The 18,275-nt window shown below is 45.5% G+C and overlaps 1 protein-coding gene across 1 annotated transcript in view; it reads left to right on the top strand.

The window, feature by feature from the left end:
• Positions 1 to 524: 524 nt before the first annotated feature.
• The window catches only part of dym (dymeclin), a gene marked incomplete at its 5' end in the record, with an annotated part of 215,942 nt that continues 198,191 nt past the window's right edge, over positions 525 to 18,275 (top strand). Inside the window, 3 exons of the mRNA XM_084325001.1 lie at positions 525 to 610; positions 661 to 786; positions 15,503 to 15,645. Of these exons, the coding sequence (XP_084181127.1) occupies positions 525 to 610; positions 661 to 786; positions 15,503 to 15,645 (355 nt within the window). The remainder of the gene's footprint in view (positions 611 to 660; positions 787 to 15,502; positions 15,646 to 18,275) is intronic.

The following is an 18,275-nucleotide window of genomic DNA, read 5'->3' as shown; positions in this document are numbered from 1 at the left end:
ACCGTAAAGTGCAATAGTAATATACAATGTGCAGGTGATTAAACTGGGTATAAAATATGTAAATGTGTACTACTGAGTAATAGTGCTATTCAGCTGTATGTACAGTGTTGTAGTATTAATATCTACAGTGATACAGGTATAAAGACACTATGGTAGTACGTCGTAATGGCCAGCAGCGACAAGGGTTATATGCAGGTATGTACAGACCGATGTGGATAAATATATATATACGGTAATAATAAATATATCTATGTGTTATATATACAGCATTATTGTACATGCTATCATACATAATTATGGGTTATATGCAGGTGTATAAGTACTTTTATAGAATGATTATATGCAGCTATATTCAGACAGATATGGATATATGTGGTAAATATAAATATAAGGTGTATATACAGCACTATTGTACATGTTATACAGAGTTATATGGGTAGACTAAGTTTGAGGTAGGTAGTTAAGTCTTATATGGTGTGGGAGGAGACCAGTACAGAGGAAACCCACCCAGACATGGGGAGAACATGCAAACTCTACACAGAGAGGCCCCCCCCCCACCGGGGTTTGAACCCAGCACCTCCTTGACCACCACCACGCCGCCCCCTGAACCGTGTGTACATTGGGTACTGATGTCTTTTTTATCTCCTGTTATACCTGCAGTGACATCACCTACAGCATCCTGTTTGAGGCCGTCACCACTCTGCTCGTGCTGCTGTCATATCAGCTGTTCCACAAGGACATCCTGCGGGACGGACTCATCTACCAGCACATCATGAACGGACGATGGTGAGAGGACGCACGCACACGCACGCACGCACGCACGCACGCACGCACGCACGCACGCACGCACGCACGCACGCACGCACGCACGCACGCACGCACATCTAGCGGCCGAGGGCAGGGGTTGTAAAAGTGGGCCCAGATCCCCTCTCTCCTCAGTCCAAACTTCTGAGCCTGCAGGATGCCGCCAGCCCAGAGTTCCCAGGAACGCTCTCCTCTCGTCCAAAAATAACCGCATCACGTTCCAAAGAATATTTGCACGTTGGGAGATTAAAAAAAAATTTAAGTTGGGAGACGTCTGGCTGAGCTGCTCCACGTTCCTCTGTGGACCTGGTCATTGTTCTATTGTTTTATTGTTATCGTTTTTAAAGGCAGCAGGGACACTATGCTTTTGCTATGAATATAGTAAAGTAAGTACGTTTTTATTTCTAAAGCACATTTAAAACAACTGTAGTTGAACCAAAGTGCTCTACATATAAATGGCACTATAATAAAACACAGTAAAACATGGTAAATAAAGTAATACACATACAACAAATATAACAACAAGTAAGATTAAGAAATAAGAAATAGAAAAATACACAACATAAAACAGGGTAGGTGTGAGATCAGACTATCCAGACAAAAAAAGCCCAATTTTGAAAGCTAAAACGCCTTGGTAAACAGGTACTGTAGGTGTTTAACACTTTCGCGGCCACTGGGATCCGTCTAATCTCTCACTATAAGGCCAGTTTATCATAACAACCTTTCATTGTGCGTGAGGCTGTTTGTAGAGCTAAATCTATACTTTATATTATTGCTATCTGTCCATTGTCATTGTCAATTGACACTATAAACCGTCCCTTCAATATGCCTTAAAGAAATAATTTGTTCATCAATACGTTCCCATTTTATAGCGTCGTGAATATGAACTATATACCGCAATGTTCTGGGGTATTTCCTGGAAGGCGAGATACAGGACGCTAAGCTAATAACGTAAAATCGAATGGCGTTTCGGCTATACACAAGCTAGAGCTAAAACTCAAAATGCATATTATCGGTATCATGGTCCACCATGAATGCATGAAAGGGGGGGGGGGGGGGGCGGGGGACGTCGTTTCTGATTATTGATTACCAATAACGGCATTAGCCTCATTAGCCTCATTCGCTGATCAGCTGGTCGGCTATCAAAGCAAGGCCCGATCGGGCTGTAATTTACGTGAAAAAGCCAATCCCAAACAGGATTTACCAGTTATCGATCGCCATCTGGTAGATCGATATGTCCATTGGCTGATGCTATAATATTATTCCTTTACTGCATACTGAATTCAGCATCCCAAAAAGTATTCCAGGCAACATGCTACAGGCATAGCTTTAGGCTAACAAAAAAGTCCACCCATGATGAAAAAAACTAAAACACCGGTCTGTAACAGGGAACACTGCATTATCGAGACAGCGCCCCTACGAGGATGTGGCCGGTAATGCACTTTTCCGAATCCCAAGAGTAGGGTAAATCTGCAGTGCCGCTCTGTGACATTGAGTAGGATATTACAATGGAATAAAAGCCAAAACAACCTTACCACGTATATATACGTGGTTGGCCCTCAAGCGTTGGATCCGAAACACGTTGGCCACTAATGTGTTAACACTTTCAGTGCCACCAGGGGGCGCACGACTTAGTGCTTGAATGCCACCATCGGCGCCAATGTTAACGTTAATATCGCCTAATCTATGTTTTAAATTATGGCTATGTGTCTAATCTGCCTGTCGCTTATCAAAGAATCATTTTCCAGTCAGTGTTGTCAAGGCAGATTGGTTTTTTATCGCTTCATTTCCGTTTGAGAGCATTTTGAAAAGCGCCCGTTTTCAGGTGAAAAACAGCCCATTCTGTGATAATCGCCTTTTACTGGAATATTCCAGAACATTGATATTTGTCTGCCTATTTATGAATCGTTTTCAAATAAACGCTAGATGATCAATAGTATACATGTGCGCACGCACGTTCGAGGCGCGCGCTGATAATAGCCGTTTTCATTTCCTCATGGATTTTACAGTGAAACCGATAGAGCACATATCAGAAAAAAGCTTATATCTCCTCGAAAACGAGTCTGATTATCCTAACACTGATAACATAGATTCCTTACCTGACATCAAATGGTATCCAAATGGTATATTCCAATTCCTGATCACCATTCGAAAAAATCGAAGTGTATAGATCTAACGTGTATACAGTAGAACTCATGATCAGCGGGGCTCAGAGGATCCAGAATGAACTCTGGTAACCCCGGCTGCATCAGTGGACTGGAAAATGTGGACTGGAGTATTTTTTTTTTCCCCCATCCATTTTCATTGAGTCCATTCCATTTACCATTTACCATCTGGGAGACGATAGGGGGCGCTTTTTTCACATCTGATCGCCGGCGGCCCTTGGGTAGGCTAGGGTAGGCTCGCGTGATGCAATATGATTTCAGATCGCTAAAAGAAAATAAAAATCAGAGAAAACGCGTGAGTGGCTTTCAACGTAACTATCGTAAACCCGAGATTAGCCGTGAGTGGCAGTCAAAGTGTTAACCTGGATCAATTTGTTTACGGTTTTGTTTATTATTTAACCTGAATTTTTTTTTATCCACTTTGTCTCCTCCTTTTTCTATTTTTCTCCCATCCCAATTTCGCCTCGCCAATTCTCCCTTCAATTCTCCCCTCCCCTGTCTCGAACGTTGCTAGACCATGCCTCCCACTGGTCGGCTGCAGTGAGGACCAATCCTTGCATCACGTGTCCCCTCCGGTACACGAGGAGGCAGCCGTCGAATTTTTTCACCTGCACAGCGCGATCTCTCAGTGGCGAGGAGTAACGCGTGGCAGGCTCACGCTGCCCCCCTTGCTTCCTGATTCTGCTGTACAGGCGCACTAACCGACCTGTAGGAGTCACTGTCCACAACGTCCGATCCCCACCCACCAACTTTCCCACCCCTAACACTGCCAATTGTGTTAGTATGAACGACCAGCCAAGCTGGTAGCAACGCAGAAAGCTGGGCTCGAACCCAGCATCTCCTGCGATAGTGGCGAGTGCCTTGCCCACTGCGCCACTTAGCCGCCCTATTTAACCTGGATTTAAAGGCAGACATAGAGGGGGGGGGGCAGCAACTGCAAACAACATTGGATAGGTCATAGGTCATAGGGATTAAAGAGGCATTTGCAGAACCTGTATCCTATCGTGAGGAGGACATGTGACATGACATGCTAAACGACATGTTGCGTCTCTAGAGCTCAGCCGCATCGTCCCCCTGAGACCCTCCTCCTGATGATGTCACCCGGAGGAGAGCAGACCTCTAGTGAACCGCAGAATCCCATTTCCTCCATTTACTACAACTGCAGCAGGCGCAACGTGAGGCAAGGTTGAGCAAATAGTGTCCACAGTTGGTTCTCTTTTTTTTTTTATATTTTTATTTTTTGCACAAATCTCTCCAACATTCCAAACATCTCTTTCCACATCATCATATTCAATTTCCAGGATTTGCCTTTTTCTTTTTTGTAAGAACATACAAAACATGTAAAGGACTCATACAAATACATTAATAACTGACATGGAAAATAAAAAAATACTTACGAAAAAAGTAACATACTATACTATACATTATGCGTATACATTCCTGATATATATACCTTGCATGTAGACCGAACTACCTTCGAGCAGGTATGTGCTGCATCCTCTATCGGGATGCCACCCTTCTCCATATTGCATGTGAGAGAAAGCGCCCCAGACATATGCAGTTGTGCATGATAACATGCATGCACGCATGTCTCCGACACATGTATGTGGGTACGTGTATCACGTAAGCATGTGTACATGTCTCATATGTGTGTGTGTGCATCTTCCTGGTATGTGACTGTACTCCTATCTCTTGTGCGTGTTTCGTATCCATGTGTGCCTCTGCCCCCTATGTGAGTGTATATCTCAGATGTGTATATATATGTGCGTCTCAGCTACGTATGTGTGTGTCTCCTATATACATGTGTATCCCCCTTATGTGTCAGTGAAAGCTTATATTTCAACTATGTGTATATGTAGGTATGTGTATGCCTATTTCCTATAAATAAGTATGTGCATGTATGTGTGCCCCTGACGTGTATACCTTATCCTTGTGTATATGAGTGTGTGTAAACCTATTATGTACACATATGAATATGTGTATCCTAGATACTTGTATGCGGCTATACCTGCGCACATGTGAGTGTGATAGAGACAGTGACCGTTCCATAGACACACCATCCGGACATAAAATATATGTACATATATACACAATACATTATAAAGCACAAGTACCATCAGATCAAATCCCCTTTTTCATATTCATCCTTGATAATATTGTAATCCCATCTTAATCATTTGTCCCCAGACCGTTCAGTCAGGTGTAGAAAACTGTCCCATACCTCAGCGAAAATATCCTCTCTCCCTGCGACTCTATACGTCACCCTTTCATATGATGCTGTCCGGAACATTAGTTCCATCCATTCTTTAAAAGTAATATCAACAGGTGATTTCCAATGTCGTAATGCAATTCTACATCCTGATATCATGGCCATTCTATACCACATTCCCCGGTATTTAGGCAGTTTAATCCCTTTCGGTACTATACCCAAAACACATGCCATTGGGGCGTTATTTATCTTCACATTCAAGACCTTACTTAGGAATATCACAATTTGATCCCACATTTTCCGGACCTTCTCACATTCGTACAACATGTGCAGTAAAGTGCCTGTCTCCTTCTCACATCTCCAGCAGATGTCACTGTCCCTTAATTTCAGTCTGGCCAGTTTACTAGGCGTCCAATAGCTTCTGTTCAACACTTTGTAAAAAATAAGTTGTGATTGCGCCTCCCCAGAGAATTTACTCCATTTGGACACCAGTTTCTCCCACATTTCCTCAGTAATATCCTCACGTACATCGTTCTCCCAGCTCAATCTCAGACCCGCCAATTTGGGTGCATTGTATTCTCTTATAACATCATAAAATCTTGACGCACCGCCTTTCCTACGCCATCCTTTATAGAATATTTCTTGAATTGCAGTAATCGGGCCACACTTTGGTCCTCCTATTGATGACGATATACAATGTCTAATCTGTAGGAATTTATAAAAGTTTTTATTATCTATATCAAAATCCTCTTTAATATCCTCAAAAGGCAAGACCCCATCCTCCCCGGCTATATCCCCTAGTACATGTATCCCCCTTTTAATCCAATCGTCCCATATGACTGATTTCTTACCAATCTTTAGTTTCTTATTATACCATATAGAGGCTCTCGTAGTTAAATATGGGCTATCACCAGTCATTTTGTGCGATTGATTCCAAGTTTCCCTGATAAATGCCATTAAAGGGTTTTTAAAAGGTATAGGTCTGTCTGATTGTGTCAGGAAGGATTCCAGAGATGAGGGATATATCATTTCCTCCTCCATCTTGACCCAAGCAGGTGCCTCCTCAGACGAGTGATTCAGTTTGGAGAGCTGGGAGAGCGAGAATGCATAGTGATACCAGTCTAGTTTAGGCAGGGATAAGCCGCCATTTTCCTTTGCTGCATACATTTTGGCCCGTCCAAATAGCGGCCTTTTGCCCCCCCACAGATAAACATTAATGACTTTGTCATACTGTTTGAGTAATTGGGTCGGGAGAGTCAGCGGCAACATATATAGGATATAATTTAATTTGGGAGCCAATATCATTTTTACTAGGTTTATCTTTCCCAGGAGGGACATATTCATTTTGGCCCAATTCTGGGTCAGAGCACTAATGTGTTCGATTATAGGGGCAATATTGGTTTGCATCAACTCTTTCAGACCTGGGATCAGCTTTATTCCTAGGTATATCAACCCTGACGGCATCCATCTGTATTGCCACCCCCTTCTGATATCAGGGGGACAACATTTAGAGAGAGGCATTGCTTCTGACTTGCTCCAGTTGATTGTGTACCCAGATATTTCGGAGAAGGACTCGATAATAGTTCCAATGACCCCAGCTGCTGTTCGGGGATTGCTGGATACCAATAAGATATCGTCCGCATACAAAAATAATTTATGTTCTACCTGTCCCGCTATTATCCCTTTGATGTCCTGATTAGTCCTTAGTGCGATAGCAAGTGGTTCGAGGAAGAGCGCAAACATTTGGGGAGAAAGCGGAGAACCTTGTCTCGTCCCCCGCCCTAGGTTAAAGGGCGAGGATACAATCCCGTTGGTCAATACTGATGCCATCGGATTTGTGTATAACAGTTTTACCCACCCGGTAAACGATGGTCCGAACCCGAAGCGCTCTAGTGTGTGAAATAAGAATGCAAATTCCACCTTATCAAATGCCTTTTCGGCATCCAATGAGAAGGCCACTGTAGGTTCTACATCATTCCTGACCTTCCACATTATGTGTAGGAGTCTGCGGATATTATCAGCTGAGTTTCTCCCCTTCACAAAGCCCACTTGATCTGAATGCACCAGAGTTGGTAATACATCTTCTATTCTATTCGCAAGTATCTTTGCCAATACTTTTTCTTCCAAATTGCTCAGGGATATAGGTCTATAGCTTCCACAGCATTGAGGGTCTTTGCCCTTTTTCTGTAGTAATGTAATAGTGGCAGATCTCAAGCTAGTGGGCAAGCCCCCCTTTAACAATGAATCCTCATATACTTTTAATAGTCTCGGAGCGATTATATCACTGAATTGTTTGTAGAAATCGGGAGTAAACCCGTCGTCTCCTGGTGCTTTACCCAATTTAAGGCTGTTGATTGCCGCGTGTATTTCTTCTATCGAGACCCCCCCCTCCATTGATTTTACCTGTTGTTTCGATAATGACGGTAATTTGATTCTGTCGAAGAACGCGTCCATTTTTAGCTGATCCACCGCCTTCTGTGGGGTATACAAGTCCTGGTAGAAGCACCTGAAAACATTATTAATTTCCTTTTTGTCTGTAATGATCTTGTCATCTTTATTACGAATCGAGGATATAATATTTTGATTATGCATTTGTTTAACCCGATTCGCTAGTATTTTACCCGCTCTCTCCCCTTGTTCATAGTATCTTTGGTTGGTCCTAAATAACGCATATTCAGCCTTCTTTTGATATATGTTGTTCAATTCGTATTTGGATTTGTTTAGGTTTCTCCACGTTTCTGGGTCTGGTCTCTGACTGTGCTGTTTCGAGAGTATTTTAATTTCCTCATCTGAACGCTGTCATTTTTTGTTTCTCTGCCCTTTTTAGTATCGCACCGTATTGTATGAGTCGTCCTCTCATGTAAGCTTTACATGTGTCCCACATTATGCCACTATCATCTATTGACCCTTCATTAAGTTCCCAAAATTCCTTAAATATAGTTCTAATGTACGCACACGATCCTTCATCATTTAACATCAGGTTATTGAATCGCCATCTCCGAGATCGTTGCCCTTCTTCCATGGATGTGATCACTAAATCAACCGGAGCATGGTCAGATATTACAATGTTCCCTATCCCAGTACTTGCCACCTGTTCTACCAGTGCGCTAGAGATCAGGAAATAATCTATTCTAGAGTATGAGGAATGCGGGTGAGAGTAAAACGTGTAGTCTCTTTCTTGTGGGTTCATAACCCTCCAAATATCCACTAGACCCAATTCCTCTATCAGAACACCAACCGCCAGTCTCCCTGTGTTGTCAGCGGTCCTGGGTTGATACGATCTGTCCATTAAGGTGTTTCCAACCAAGTTGAAGTCCCCCCCTATGATTACGTTGCTATTCCCTATTTTCCTGATCACCTCACATACCTCATGGAAAAAGTCTGAGGATGACCCGTTGGGCGCATATATATTAGCTAAAGTAGTCCTCTGTCCCTCTAACTCAGCATCCAGTATAACCCATCTTCCCTCATCATGTGAGAAACTATTGTGCACCTTTAGGTCTAAGTTTTTTCTCACCAATATTGCCACCCCCCTCTTCCTAGAAGAGAACGTACTATAGTATATTTGTCCCACCCAATCCCTTTTAAGCTTGGCCGACTCCTCCTCATCCAGGTGTGATTCCTGAATTAGTGCAATATCTGTCTTTTTTTGTTTCAAGAACGTCAATATCTTTTTTCTCTTAATGGGATGATGACATCCGTCTATATTCCACGATATTATTTTAATCAGCCCCATATTCCTCGTAATGCATCTCCCCTGTGCAATCCAGGACGTATTCTAGTGCCTGAGATTGTGAAGATATATATACAATAGTATAGCATACAATGAAATAAAAAAGAACATATAAAAAAAACATAAATACATTTCCCCCCCCCACATTTACCCAAGCTACGTTCGATATGACCCCAGATAGAACAGTCGTACCGAGTGTGAGATCGATACTCACCCATGCACCTTGGTCCCCCTCGACTAACAGAGGAGTGCATATGGCACGAGGCAGGTTGCCCAAAACTGTGCCCCTACTATCTTGTATACCCTGATGTAACGTATGGCTCACACTGTAATCTATATACAGTGCGATCAATTCAACTGAACTTGACAAAACGGTAACGTTTCCAACAATTAACATTTGTATATCTCTCAGATATATATTGGTATATTGTAACTTCTATGACATAGCCATAATGGCCTGTGGTTCATTTCGTTATACTTTTCCTGTATCCATCCGGGATATTTCCCCTTCCACAGTTTTATCATATTCTCCTATCTATTGCTCTCTATTCTCATTACACATATTTTTTTTTTATATTTCTTTTTTTTTCAATCCCTTTTTTTTTTTTTTTTTTTTATATACATATTGGCATTTTGTGATGTTATTTATTCTATGACGATGCCCCCGTGACTTATCTGTATCCATGCGCTTCATGAACTTTATCTCAATTGTCCGCCTCCGACTGTCCCCGTCTGAATCCCTGTAGTTTCTCCCGGTATCCGTGATGACCATTGCCCTGCTGTGCGGGGCGTTCAGTCCCCGTCGCCTGCATGTCGTCCCCCGGTCCCCGTTTTCTTCCCACTGTCTGCCAGGTAGACAGCCGCATTATCTCCTCTCGGTCCGGGTCGGTAGTCGGGTTCACCACGGTGATCTTGAATCCACGTTTTGCCATATCCGCCGTCGCCTCCGCCGCGCTCTGGTACAGGCGGGTGCCATCCTCGTAGAATACCCTCATCTTCGCTGGATACGGTGTCTGGAACTTGAGATTCTTCTCCTTCATTATTCTCTTGGCCTCGGCATATTCACCTCGCTTCTTCAGTATTTCAGTGGGGAAGTCATGGTCGACATAGAAGCGATCGTTGCCACATGAGACGTTCTTCTTCTGCCATGTTCGGCGTATTATCTCTTCCTTCATTTTGTAACTCCCAAACTTAACCACGATTGACCGTGGCTTCAGCTGTGGGTTGTTAGGCCTTGGGGCCAGTGCCCGGTGTGCTCGTTCGATACGAAGGTCCATGTCATGAGGCAGTCCGAGTGCGTCCTTAAACAAGCCGTCTAGAAATCCATGCATGTCTTTTCCCTCTTTCTCCTCCGGGATACCATACACCCGCAGGTTCTCTCTCCTCGTTCTGCCCTCTTGGTCGAGCAGTTTAGCCTCCATGTCGGCCTGCCTCTGTATCAGTTTTTCTATTAAAACCGTCGCCGCATCAAGCACATTTTCATTTTCTCCGATTCTCCCCTCCGTTTCACCGAGCCTGTCGTTCATTTTGTTCATGTCATTCCTTATCTCCCGAAACTGACGCTCATTGTCTTTTCTGAAGTCTTTGAGCTCGTTGTATATGTTCAACAGCGTGGCTTCTTGTTCACAGTCATCGTCGCCATCTTTTCCTCCCGTTACTTCGTCATTCTCTGCCATACCGTCGTCCTTTTCAGTTGTAATCGTGGTCGCCCTACGTCTCGTGATAGCCCCTTCTGTCATCCCTATTAAATATATACCCTGGTGTTGTTAATAAATGTTTCCCGGGGCTAAATCATTTTGCTGTCGGGGAGCTCGCGAGTTAAGCAGCCATGTTCTTCCGCGGTCAAACCGGAAGTCCACAGTTGGTTCTCTTAAGAGGTCTGCTCTGCTCTCCTCCGGGTGACATCATCAGGAGGAGGGTCTCTATGCCCCCCCCCCCCCCCCCCGATGCGGCCAGGTTTTACGTCCGATCATCACATGTCCTCCTCAGGACGGAGGAGGACACACTACACCCACACACTACTCCTCAGTGCATAGAGGTTTGGACGGGGAGTGTGTGAATGCGTTGGCAGTGAATGTTAACACAATATCTGATTGTGGCTTGTAAATGAGGCCTAGAGGAGCCAACATTGTTGGTGTACTGTGTGTGTGTGTGTGTGTGTGTGTGTGTGTGTGTGTGTGTGTGTGTGTGTCTACGTACATGCATGTTTGTGTGTGAGAGGGGCGCGCGCGTGTGTGTGTGTGTGTGTGTGCGTCTGCTCTCGTCCTGTGCGTTCTTGCATCCGAGGAAGGGGTTACACAAGTCTTCCTGTGGAAGCAACAGGCAGAGGTGTGTGTGTTGTTTGAGAGTCAGACTGGGACTGTAGTGGGAGGCAGCCCAGAGTACACAGAGGAACCTTCTCTGTTCAAGCCAAATACAACACACACACAGATACACACACACACTCACACACACAGTTTCTCTAGTGATATTACAGTTCACAATAGCGTTGATTCTTAAATCTAATTCTATTTCCTACCGACCAATGATGTTGTCAGTTGGTAGAGTCTGTTCTACTTACCGGATACCCTCAGCCGTCTACGTTAGCCACAAAACAAATGCAAAGTCAACCGCGCTCCAGTCTGTACGAGCCCTGAAGCGAACACTGCAGCCTTCTCCAGTCTGTACGAGCCCTGAAGCGAACACTGCAGCCTTCTCCAGTCTGTACGAGCCCTGAAGCGAACACTGCCGCGCTCCAGTCTGTACGAGCCCTGAAGCGAACACTGCCGCGCTCCAGTCTGTACGAGCCCTGAAGCGAACACTGCTGCCTTCTCCAGTCTGTACGAGCCCTGAAGCGAACACTGCAGCGCTCCAGTCTGTACGAGCCCTGAAGTGAACACTGCAGCCTTCTCCAGTCTGTACGAGCCCTGAAGCGAACACTGCCGCCTTCTCCAGTCTGTACGAGCCCTGAAGCGAACACTGCTGCCTTCTCCAGTCTGTACGAGCCCTGAAGCGAACACTGCAGCGCTCCAGTCTGTACGAGCCCTGAAGCGAACACTGCTGCCTTCTCCAGTCTGTACGAGCCCTGAAGCGAACACTGCAGCGCTCCAGTCTGTACGAGCCCTGAAGCAAACACTGCAGCCTTCTCCAGTCTGTACGAGCCCTGAAGCGAACACTGCAGCGCTCCAGTCTGTACGAGCCCTGAAGCGAACACTGCAGCCTTCTCCAGTCTGTACGAGCCCTGAAGCGAACACTGCAGCGCTCCAGTCTGTACGAGCCCTGAAGCGAACACTGCAGCCTTCTCCAGTCTGTACGAGCCCTGAAGCGAACACTGCAGCCTCCTCCAGTCTGTACGAGCCCTGAAGCGAACACTGCAGCCTTCTCCAGTCTGTACGAGCCCTGAAGCGAACACTGCAGCCTTCTCCAGTCGGTACGAGCCCTGAAGTGAACACTGCAGCCTTCTCCAGTCGGTACGAGCCCTGAAGCGAACACTGCCGCGCTCCAGTCTGTACGAGCCCTGAAGCGAACACTGCAGCCTTCTCCAGTCTGTACGAGCCATGAAGCGAACACTGCCGCGCTCCAGTCTGTACGAGCCCTGAAGCGAACACTGCAGCCTTCTCCAGTCTGTACGAGCCATGAAGCGAACACTGCCGTCTTCTCCAGTCTGTACGAGCCCTGAAGCGAACACTGCCGCGCTCCAGTCTGTACGAGCCCTGAAGCGAACACTGCCGCCTTCTCCAGTCTGTACGAGCCCTGAAGTGAACACTGCCGCGCTCCAGTCTGTACGAGCCCTGAAGCGAACACTGCCGCCTTCTCCAGTCTGTACGAGCCCTGAAGCGAACACTGCCGCCTTCTCCAGTCTGTACGAGCCCTGAAGTGAACACTGCAGCCTTCTCCAGTCTGTACGAGCCCTGAAGCGAACACTGCCGCCTTCTCCAGTCTGTACGAGCCCTGAAGTGAACACTGCAGCCTTCTCCAGTCTGTACGAGCCCTGAAGCGAACACTGCAGCGCTCCAGTCTGTACGAGCCCTGAAGCGAACACTGCAGCCTTCTCCAGTCTGTACGAGCCCTGAAGCGAACACTGCAGCCTTCTCCAGTCTGTACGAGCCCTGAAGCGAACACTGCAGCCTTCTCCAGTCTGTACGAGCCCTGAAGTGAACACTGCAGCCTTCTCCAGTCTGTACGAGCCCTGAAGCGAACACTGCAGCCTTCTCCACACACAGTGTTTCTGGGCCGGTACAGAACCAGCCGGTGCCGAGCGCCTCGTCCAGCATGAGGAACATCATCATCATCATCAACTAGGGATGCTCGATATTGGCTTTTTTACCGATATACCGATATTGTCCAACTCTTAATTTCCGATACCGATATCAACCGATACCGATATATGCAGGGTTTCCCCCTCCAAAAAACGGAATAATTTCAGGTAATTAACATTACATATCTCTTGTTGTATAATTAACACAACATTATGCATACTTTGACAATAAATAAAAGAATAATTTGTTCTTACTTGCTTGCCTGGGTAAATAAAAGTAAAATAAATGTAAAAAAAAAAAAGAAACAGATACCGATATTTTCCGATATCACATTTTTATGCCAATATCGGACATCCCTATCATCGACCTTTATTTATTCTCGAAAAGACAATTGAGGTCACCCTCATTTTCAATGTCATCGAGACTTTACAGACATTTCGATGCACACATTTCTACAATATAACAATAAATATGAATAACTATCTATATAGTATAAAATGAACATAGGCATAAAATCAGCACACAGATTGACTGAATAAAAAAACAATGCATAAATTGCAGACATAAGAATAGGTATAAAAGACAATAAAAGTAGTGCAATGTAAACGTGCAGACTTAATAATGGCATAAAATAAGTACAAAAGTACAATGTCGCTCGAAGGCATGTGAACCCCCCCCCCCGGAACAGCCAGTCACCCCACACATAAATCCCTACCACATCCCCATCCAAGACGCACCCCCGATAAAACACGCCATGACATGAAAAACACAAAACAGCCCGCGCGCCACTCACACCGCCATGCACGGCAATGTAACAGCAGCCAGGGACACAAACAACACGTTTTTTAGTTTTGATATGAGTTTGATATAGTTGATATAGTTAGTTAGTCTCTAGATAAAGTTAGTCTCATCTTATCTTACCTTAGAATATTCAACGTGTGGTACAGTTTACGGAGTAGAAGCAACTCAACGACACAAACTTAACTCACGGACGCCGTTCTCGGATCTATCTGTCCGGTCATTACGCTCTCTAGAAATGTGAGCATTTGATGCATCTTATTTCTATATCGATACCTGTGTGATTAGGCCAATTCCATTGTTGCCACAGTGAAAGGATTCTCACGATGGATGATGATCGTCGGTAAGTAGAGAGCGGGGGACCAGGGGTGGAAAAGGTCGACCTCACCCTCTCACTGAACAAGCCCACCGCTGCCCCCTCTGGCCAGATCTGAGATCTGTTTCCAAATTCAGTGTTTTAATGTGCTGCTCCTCCCCACACGTCCAGAAACACTGTTTCTTCACAGAGCCAGTTCAGCTCGCAATGCCAGCGAGTCTCAAAATGAATGGCTGCGTGGCGGTGGCGGGGGGGGGGGGGGGGGGGGGGGGGTTATGCCGACTCCTGAGGCTATTGTTTTTATGTGCCCCTTTTTTCCCAAATGGCAGCAGACGTAAAGGAAACACATAAGTGATTTGGATGCAGCACGCGAGCACAGTGTTAAGGCATTTGGTGAAAGTATCTGGCATGTAGAATGCGGTTTCCAACTTTATGTGGGTTTTTAATACTGCTCTCTATCTGCTCTCCCTCCCCGTCTCTCTCTCTCTCTGCTCTCCCTCTCTCTCTCTCTCTCTCTCTCTCTCTCTCTGCTCTCCTCTCTCTCCCTCTCCCTCTGCTCTGCTCTCCCTCCCCGTCTCTCTCTGCTCTCTCTCTGCTCTCTCTCCCTCTCCTCTGCTCTCCCTCCCTCCCCGTCTCTCTCTCTCTCCCTCCTCTGCTCTCCCTCTCTCTCTCTCTCTCTCCTCTCTCTCTCCCTCTCTCCTCTCCTCTCCCTCCCTCCCTCCCTCCCTCCCTCCTCACTCTCTCTCCCTCTCTCTCTCTCTCCCTCCCTCCCTCCCCGTCTCTCTCTCTCTCCTCCTCTGCTCTCCCTCCCTCCCCCCCCTCTCTCTCTCTTCTCTCCCTCCTCTCCCTCTCCCTCCCTCCCTCCCCGTCTCTCTCTCTCTCTCCCTCCTCTGCTCTCCCTCTCCCTCCCGCCCTCCCCCCCTCTCTCTCTCCCTCTCTCCCTCCTCTCCCTCTCCCTCCCTCCCTGTCTCTCTCTCTCTCCCTCCTCTGCTCTCCCTCTCCCTCCCTCCCCCCCCCTCTCTCTCTCTCTCTCCCTCCTCTCCCTCTCCCTCCCTCCCTCCCCGTCTCTCTCTCTCTCTCCCTCCTCTGCTCTCCCTCCCTCCCTCCCCCCCCCTCTCTCTCTCCCTCTCTCCCTCCTCTCCTCTCCTCTCCCTCTCCCTCCCTCCCTCCCCGTCTCTCTCTCTCCCTCCTCTGCTCTCCCTCTCCCTCCCTCCCTCCCTCCCCCTCTCTCTCCATCAGTCTCTCTCTGACCAGTCGTCTGGTGAAGACCCTGCTCTATAACTTCATCAGACAGGAGAAATGTCCGCCTCCCTCCACGCACATCTTCGAGCCGCAGGCTGAGGGCGGCGGTCTGCTCTACGGCCTGGCGTCGGGCGTGGCCAGTATGTACACACACACACACACACACACACACACACACACACACACACACACACACACACACACACCAGGGTCACCATCACAACACCACAGTTAGCAGGGTTCGCACAAGGTCCTTGAAGTGCTTAACACATTCAGGGCCATTGGGATCCGTCTAATCTAATCCCACTCTATACGGCCAGCATATCAAAACAACCTTTCATTGTGCGTGAGGCTGTTTGTAGAGCTAAATCTATACTTTACATTGTTGCTATCTGTCCATTCTCATTGTCAATTGACACTCTAAACCGTCCCTTCAATATGCCTTAAATAAATTTTTTTTTCATCAATACGTTCCCATTTTATAGCGTCGTGAATATGAAGGTTATAGCAGAATGTTCTGGGGTATTTCCTGGAACGCGAGATAAAGGGTGCTAAGCTAATGACGTTAAATCGAATGGCGTTTCGGCTATAGAGAAGCTAAAGCTCAAAATGCATATTGTCTGTATCATGGTCCACCATGAATGCATGAAAGGGGGGGGGGGGCGGGGCACGTCGTTTCTGATTATTGATTACCAATAACGGCATTAGCCTCAGTAGCCTTATTTGCTGATCGGCTGGTTGAGTATGATAACAAGGCCTGATCAGCATGTAATTTACGTGAAAAAGCTCTTACCTGTGGCCGGTTGGATCCCAAAAAGGATTTCCCAGTTATCGATCGCCATCTGGTAGATCCATATGTCCATTGGTTGATGATATATTCCTTTACTGCATAGTGAATTATTCCAGGCCATCAGCTACACGCATAGATTTAGGCTAACAGAAAATTCCATAACATAGTGCTGTAACAATTTTCTAATAAATATGCATGATCAAGTTCAACAACGTGTGCTTTTATTTTGATATGCCTTAATTCCATGTTGAAATTATGCGATACATTAATTAAGTGTGGGGTCGCCAAAAAATTTCCGAAATAAAATGCGGCCGTGGTATAAAAAAGTTTGAGAACCCCTGCCTTAGAATATTCAACATGTGGTACAGTTTACGGAGTAGAAGCAACTCAACGACACAAACTTAACTCACGGACGTCGTCTCCATCTATCTGTCCGGTCATTACGCTCTCTCTAGAAATGTGAGCATTTGATGCATCTTATTTCTATATCAATACCTGTGACGTATGATGTATATCATGCCAGGTAGGGTACCTTGTGTATACTGTAGGGCTGACCCCTATTAATCGATTAGTCGACTAATCGGTCGAAAGGGGCCGTAGTCGACTGGCCAACCTCTTAGTCGAATATAATTTATTATTATTATAATTTTTTTTTTATAATTTTTTTCAAAAGAAAAGAGGCATAGAAGCGTGGCTAATGCTAATGGCACACATACCAGAGGCTAACTGCCTACGAAAACAGGCACAGAGGCACTGAAAGAGGATTTCACCCGTCTAATGAACACACTATACTAGACAAATATCAAGATGTATCCATCAGTGGACCAATTGCATGCTTTTGCAGAGGACAAGAAGCCTTCAGTCGACTCCTTCAGACATTAAGCACCCCCACAGCCCAAATGGAACGATAAAAAAAAAAAAAAAAAATAAAAAATATTATATATATATATATATATATTTTTTTTCCTACCAATAGTCGACTAACGGCAAATTTTGGCCAATCCTAGTCGACCATCCAAATCCTTAGTCGGGGACAGCCCTAGTATACTGCAACCTTGTGTATACTGTTAGTTATATATATGTAAACATTTGAAGCATGAGGACGATGCCAGTAGTTGGGTGATTCTGCAGCACGCATGCTTCACAGCCGATGTAAACATGGACGCATGGTGATGACGTCAGCAGCACGCTTTCCTTACCAAGACTACCTGGACTGCATTCTGTGATGTTGATCCTGCAGACAACTGTAGATATACGTTTCTCAAGACATTCTTTTGCCTATTTTTCCACTTTCTTTTAATGTTTCTTCTCATATATTATTTCTTCTCATATATTATTATTGGTTATACTAGTTAACACATTCCCTGCCACGCACTTTCAGCATCTTATACCATTCTCTGCCAGTACTGTAAGTCTATGGAGATGTTCACCTTCTTTGCAGGGCTATAACTTTTTAAATTGTATTGCTAAATTGACATTACTATGGCCCATTCAACATCGATTATCTATCGTTCAGGATGTAGGAACGTTTTACTTTTTCATTCACACATTCATACGAAAATACCGTCTAGAATATAAATATGTTTTTATCGTTTTCTGCAGTAATTCCTAGAACGTGAGATATAGGCATAAATGCATATATAGATTATCAAATGCCGTTTGATACCGATCCATGCTATATTAAAAATTTCAACCGGACATGGTCCTAAACGTTATGACTGATCATGCGCGGATGAACGGAGGGGGGGGGGGGTCGTTTATAATTCCGTTATCGTCGTTAAATGCTTTATGTAGTGGCTAGAGTCCCGCGACGATATGCGAGTGGCCGGACGCATTTAGGAGACGCACCGAGATCCAACCGGCCATTTCCGGTTTGGCAACTCGCCGATCATCCACCAGGGGGCAGTATTGAAGCGTTGCAGAGTTGTGCCGGCTCACACAGCATCAGACCAGGCTCCGTGAGGAAAATATGAATACCAT

The sequence above is a fragment of the Notolepis coatsorum genome (genome assembly GCF_963971535.1).
Source record: "Notolepis coatsorum genome assembly, chromosome: 11".
Taxonomy (NCBI): Eukaryota; Metazoa; Chordata; class Actinopteri; order Aulopiformes; family Paralepididae; genus Notolepis; species Notolepis coatsorum.
The sequence above is the reverse complement of the archived record's forward strand: the minus strand, read 5'-3'. Positions and strand labels throughout refer to the sequence as shown.